Source organism: Myotis brandtii, unplaced genomic scaffold (assembly GCF_000412655.1).
Source record: "Myotis brandtii unplaced genomic scaffold, ASM41265v1 scaffold2561, whole genome shotgun sequence".
NCBI lineage: Eukaryota > Metazoa > Chordata > Mammalia > Chiroptera > Vespertilionidae > Myotis > Myotis brandtii.
The window spans coordinates 387,893-392,924 of record NW_005359721.1 but is presented as its reverse complement, the minus strand read 5'-3'; the positions used below and the strand labels follow the sequence as shown (position 1 = coordinate 392,924).

At 63.9% G+C, this 5,032-nt stretch overlaps 1 protein-coding gene across 1 annotated transcript in view; it reads left to right on the top strand.

Annotated features, from left to right (window-relative positions):
- COL11A2 (collagen, type XI, alpha 2) overlaps nucleotides 1-5,032 on the top strand; it is a 27,718-nt gene that overhangs the window by 12,292 nt on the left and 10,394 nt on the right. Inside the window, exons 22-39 of the mRNA XM_014541023.1 lie at nucleotides 145-198; nucleotides 604-648; nucleotides 829-882; nucleotides 1,072-1,116; nucleotides 1,249-1,302; nucleotides 1,537-1,581; nucleotides 1,784-1,837; nucleotides 1,959-2,003; nucleotides 2,205-2,258; nucleotides 2,578-2,685; nucleotides 3,634-3,687; nucleotides 3,909-3,962; nucleotides 4,049-4,093; nucleotides 4,171-4,224; nucleotides 4,306-4,350; nucleotides 4,473-4,526; nucleotides 4,627-4,680; nucleotides 4,877-4,930. Coding sequence (XP_014396509.1) covers nucleotides 145-198; nucleotides 604-648; nucleotides 829-882; nucleotides 1,072-1,116; nucleotides 1,249-1,302; nucleotides 1,537-1,581; nucleotides 1,784-1,837; nucleotides 1,959-2,003; nucleotides 2,205-2,258; nucleotides 2,578-2,685; nucleotides 3,634-3,687; nucleotides 3,909-3,962; nucleotides 4,049-4,093; nucleotides 4,171-4,224; nucleotides 4,306-4,350; nucleotides 4,473-4,526; nucleotides 4,627-4,680; nucleotides 4,877-4,930 — 972 coding nt within the window. The remainder of the gene's footprint in view (nucleotides 1-144; nucleotides 199-603; nucleotides 649-828; nucleotides 883-1,071; nucleotides 1,117-1,248; nucleotides 1,303-1,536; nucleotides 1,582-1,783; nucleotides 1,838-1,958; nucleotides 2,004-2,204; nucleotides 2,259-2,577; nucleotides 2,686-3,633; nucleotides 3,688-3,908; nucleotides 3,963-4,048; nucleotides 4,094-4,170; nucleotides 4,225-4,305; nucleotides 4,351-4,472; nucleotides 4,527-4,626; nucleotides 4,681-4,876; nucleotides 4,931-5,032) is intronic.

The window sequence follows — 5,032 nt, the reverse complement described above, 5'->3', positions numbered from 1 at the left end:
GGGGCGGGGGGGGAGGGGGGGGGGGGGGGGGGGAAGGGGGGGGGGGGGGGAGGAGGGCTCTGGGAATGCCAGAGGGACATAGATATGAAAGAGACACCTTTCCTCTCACTCACGCATCCTTATCCTCTCCTTACCTGAGTGTAGGGACCTCGAGGTCTCCTTGGCCCTAAAGGCCCACCTGGTATTCCTGGACCCCCGGTAAGTGACTGCCCCTGACTTCTGACCCTGATCTGACCCCCTGACTTCTCCAAATCTCATCTTCCTAACTGCCCGACCTCCCCTCCAGTTCCCCCTTGCTGCACCCCCAGTCCCGCTTCAGCCTCTGCCCCCATGGGCCCTTTTTAGGGCTTACGGTGTGGGGCACCAAAGGCTCTGAGAACAGCCAAAAAAAAAAAATCCTCAAGAAAAACAAAACAAAAACCCACAAACCCACAGGCCCACAGACCCACGCCCTGCGGGTATGGGCCGGCTGTGTTTGCTTAGGTCTGGGATGAACTGGAGGACTGACCCATGTTCCTCTGCCCTGACCCACCCTCACCCTCGGGAACCACAGGGCCTCCCCGTGTGGGCTGCCTTCCTGCTCACACCCCTCTCACGTTTCAGGGCATCCGAGGCATGGACGGTCCCCATGGTCCCAAAGGGAGCTTGGTAAGTGATGGGCACGGAGACTCCACCCGACCCTTGGCCTGCCAGCGTCCTGCTCCCTTTGCCTCACTCGGAGCCCTGCCCCTCCGGTTCTCGCCCTCTGGATACTCCTGCTGGGACTCAGCTCTTCACCATATGTTTTGCCACCATCTCCTCTGACCCTGCCTGGTTGCCTGTTTCTAGGGGCCCCAAGGGGAGCCGGGACCTCCCGGACAGCAGGGAACTCCTGGGACCCAGGTGAGTGGTCTGTCCACCCCCCTCCAACGTTAGCGACTTCCCCTGGGCTTCCCCGTGGGTCAGACCCGAACGGGGACAGGAAATTAAGGGTCTCCAGCCTTCACTGCTCATGCTCTGAAGGGGGTGCTGGCTGGAGGAGAGAGCGCCCCCGCTTCGGGGCCCCTGTGACTTCTCTCTCCCTGCGTACAGGGCCTCCCCGGGCCTCAGGGTGCCATCGGCCCCCATGGAGAGAAGGTGAGCGACTAAATAATCTGGGAGCAGGGGTGTGCTGGGGCGGGTGCTGGGACAGCCTAATGCCTGGCTGGGACTTGGCCGTGTTCAGACCTGACCCCTTTGGTGACCCTGAACCCCCTCGCCTTCCTGCAGGGCCCTCTGGGGAAACCAGGGCTCCCCGGCATGCCCGGCTCAGACGGACTCCCGGTGAGTGGACCCACTTCTTACTCCAAATACCCTTGATCTTCCACCCCACCTGGTGGCCTCCCAGGGCCCTCAGTGACTCTCCGTCCGTGTGTCCCTTGCACTGGGAGGTCACGGTGGCACCTGCCCGTGGTCAGTGGCTCCATCAGGTCATAGGGGGTTTGGGGTGAGGAAGTGTGGAGAGGGGTGCAGGAGGGTGGCAGGGGCCAGTGGTCACATTCTTCTTCCCTCCCCCAGGGTCACCCCGGGAAGGAAGGTCCCCCAGGAACCAAAGGAAACCAGGTGAGGCCTTCCACGCCTCCTCTCAGCTTCCGAAGGGCTTCCCCCCCAGGCCCTGGGCTTCGAAGTCCTTGGGATGTCCTTGTCTCATCATTAACGAGGCTCTGACTGTTTTCTTCGAGGTCACTTCCCATTTCCCAAGCCCCGAGGCCACTGCGACGACACCCCCCGACCCCTTTGTAGATACCTCTCTTTCTTCTTCCAGGGCCCATCCGGACCTCAGGGCCCCCTCGGGTACCCCGGACCCCGAGGTGTCAAGGTAAAGACCCCCAGGCCGGGAGATAAAGGGCTGCTTTTGGGGGAGCCAGTCGGGGTCTCGGGAGCTCGGTCCTTCCAACCCCAGCCCCGCCCTGACCTCTGTCTCTGTGCCCTGACTCCAGGGTGTGGATGGAATTCGGGGTCTGAAGGGTCATAAGGGTGAAAAGGTGAGCAACGTGCCCCGACTTCCCAACACCCCCATCTGCCTCCACCAGCCTCCCTGTCACCTCTTCCCCACTCCCTCCCCTCCTGCTGCCCCTGCTGCCCTCCAGCTCCTGACACCCACCCTTCCACTCTGTTCTCCAGAACCCTCCATTTTAACCTCCTGACCCTCTGCCATCTGGGGTGTCCTCTCCCAATTTTTTTAGGGCGACGATGGCTTTCCTGGGTTCAAAGGTGACATGGGTGTGAAAGGTGACAGGGTGAGTAGAAACCCCCACACTGCTCCCCAAGTCTGCGTCCTAATGATCCTTCACTTTGGAGCCCCCGGCCGATTCCTTTGATACCCCGGAGACCCGGTCTCCAGTGCTCTGCACCCTTTAGGCCTGATCCCAGCAGGTTAACAGCCCCACAGCCTGTGTCCCTCCAACCACAACAGTCTCCCTGCCCCTGTGGCCCTCTGTCGTGCAATAGCGTCTGGGACCCCCGCCAACCCTCTCAGCCTCACCGGGGGCTGCCTCTCCCCTGGGGCCTAGCCCCACCCCAGACCCTGACACTCACCTCTTCAACCCTCTCACTCAGGGCGAGGTCGGAGTCCCTGGTTCCAGAGGAGAGGACGGTCCCGAGGGGCCGAAGGGTCGCACTGGACCCACTGGAGACCCTGGGCCCACTGGGCTCATGGGCGAGAAGGTGACAGGGATGAGGGATCTGTGTCTGCTCTCCAGGGATATGGAGGGGTTGCGGGCTTGGGCCCAGGGATCAGGGTGGGCATGCGTTGCCAACAGCTGGAGCAGTGAGTCAATTGAAGACGACCGTGCATTAATTATGCTCCTCCTGTATGTGGCACCTCCTGGACACTGGCGGGTTGATGGGTGATGGATAAGAAGTCAAGGAAAAGTCCCCGTCCTGAGAAGTTTACAACAGATTGATGGGGACAAGGCATAGAGGCCGCCATAGGGTGGCCGTAGGTGCAGGGCAGAGTGCAAATGTCCAGACTCCGCGCCTAGGAGTTCTGAGAGGAGAGGCAGGAGCTGGTGAGCGGGCTCACGGGCTCGTGGACTCGTCAGAGACGGCCCGGGCGAAGGCTGCACCGTCCGGCCTCCCAGAGGCACCAGGAGGTTAAGATGCTCTCTAGTTGCGCAGCCGGTGAGGCGGAGCAGGGTGTGAGCCCATGCAGCCAGGTTGCAGAATCCCTGCTCCCAAGCGCAGCCCACAGCTGCCTCCTGACAGCCCTGCAGCGTGGGGAGGCAGGGGTGCACGGGAGTGAGGTGGGGGTGCAGAGCAGGAGCTGAGGGCAGAGCTGTCCCCAGCCGTGTGGAGGCCAGCACCGGGCAGGGGCAGGCGCATGTGCTGGGGAAGGTGGAGCCGAGGTTGACAAGCAGGGACTAGGTCACAGCCCCTAAGGACCCGATGGAGCTGGAGCGGCAAACTTTAGTCCCCAGACACCGGCAGGCAAGACCCCAGCCCTCTGGGGAGGAGAGCTTACCAGGCCGCAGCCCTGGGCGGAGATGAGGGGCTGGGGCCTGATGGGCATGTTGCTGGGTGGGGCTGGCTCCCGCCCCTGAGGGTTGGGGTCTCCAGGGATGGAGGGGTGTCTGTGGCTCCTCCAGCTCCTGATTGCTCCCCGTCCCTCCGCAGGGCAAGCTGGGTGTTCCTGGTCTGCCTGGCTATCCCGGACGCCAGGGTCCCAAGGTGACGTGATGCCCCACTCGTACCCCCTCCTCCTGTCCCTCCCAGGACACACAGGCTGACAGAGCAGTGGGGTCCCACGGAGGAGGGAGCAGGCCCGAGAGCAGCAGGGGGTGCCGCAGAGCCAGGCCTCACTCCACGCCCCCACCACCTCTCCTGACCCTCAGCCCTTCCTGGGCCTCCCTTTCCTGACTTTGATGTTTTTCCTTCTCCATCTTCACCAGGGGTCCCTAGGATTTCCTGGTTTTCCTGGAGCCGGCGGAGAGAAGGGAGCCCGGGTAGGCTGGGAAGAGGGAGCGGAGGGAAGGGCTGCTCTGTGGGGAGCCAGGCCCTGCGTGATGTGCTCTCTGCTTCCTTCCGCCAGGGCCTGTCCGGGAAGTCAGGGCCTCGGGGCGAGCGGGGCCCCACGGTGAGTGCCGGGGAGACATGTGGCTCAGGATCCAGAGCGGTGCCTTGGTTTTCTGACAACGCCTCTCCCTCTTCTAGGGTCCACGGGGTCAGCGGGGGCCCCGAGGCGCCACTGGAAAGTCTGGAGCTAAGGTGAGTGGCCCGGCAGGGCTCCGTCGGTGGCCTGCCCCTTGGCCCAGCCCCCGCAGCCCCTCTAACTCTGTTTCCCCTCAGGGAACATCGGGTGGCGACGGCCCCCACGGGCCCCCTGGAGAAAGGGTGAGTGTGGCTGGCGCGTCCGAGTCCGGGTCCCGTACTCCCTGGGGAGCCTGAGCAGAGCAGCTCCCTGTCAGCCCAGCATCCCGCCCCACCCTCCGGACTCAACCCAGCTCTGTCTCTAGGGTCTCCCTGGGCCTCAGGGCCCCAACGGATTTCCTGGCCCCAAAGGCCCTCCGGTAAGCTGACCTCTGACCTCTGGCCGACCTTGGTTCTCAGAATCCTTCTTCCCCATTCCCTTCCCTGCCGAGAATTCACCGGCATCTGCACCCCTTCCAGGGCCCCTCTGGGAAGGACGGGCTGCCAGGACACCCGGGCCAGAGAGGAGAAGTGGTAAGTGATGGCCGGGCCCCTCGGGCCCTCAAACTCCAGAGCCGTGGGGAGGGCCCGCCTGGGGGGGTTCTCCTGACAGGGGAGAGCATCCGGGTGCTCGACTCCGACTGCGGGCAAGGACGCAATGGTGAGCCTGCCTTCCTCTGGGGAGGGCCCGCCTGTGTTCTGACTGCTCTCTCGTCTCCTCTTCTCTCAGGGTTTCCAAGGGAAGACCGGCCCGCCTGGTCCCCCAGGGGTGGTGGGACCTCAGGTATGTCTGCCTCTGGAGAGGGAACCCACCTGGAGCCAGTGCCCGTCCTTCTCCCTTTCCCGGCCTGGGGGCTGGGCACGTGGGGGGCCTGGGGGCTGGGCA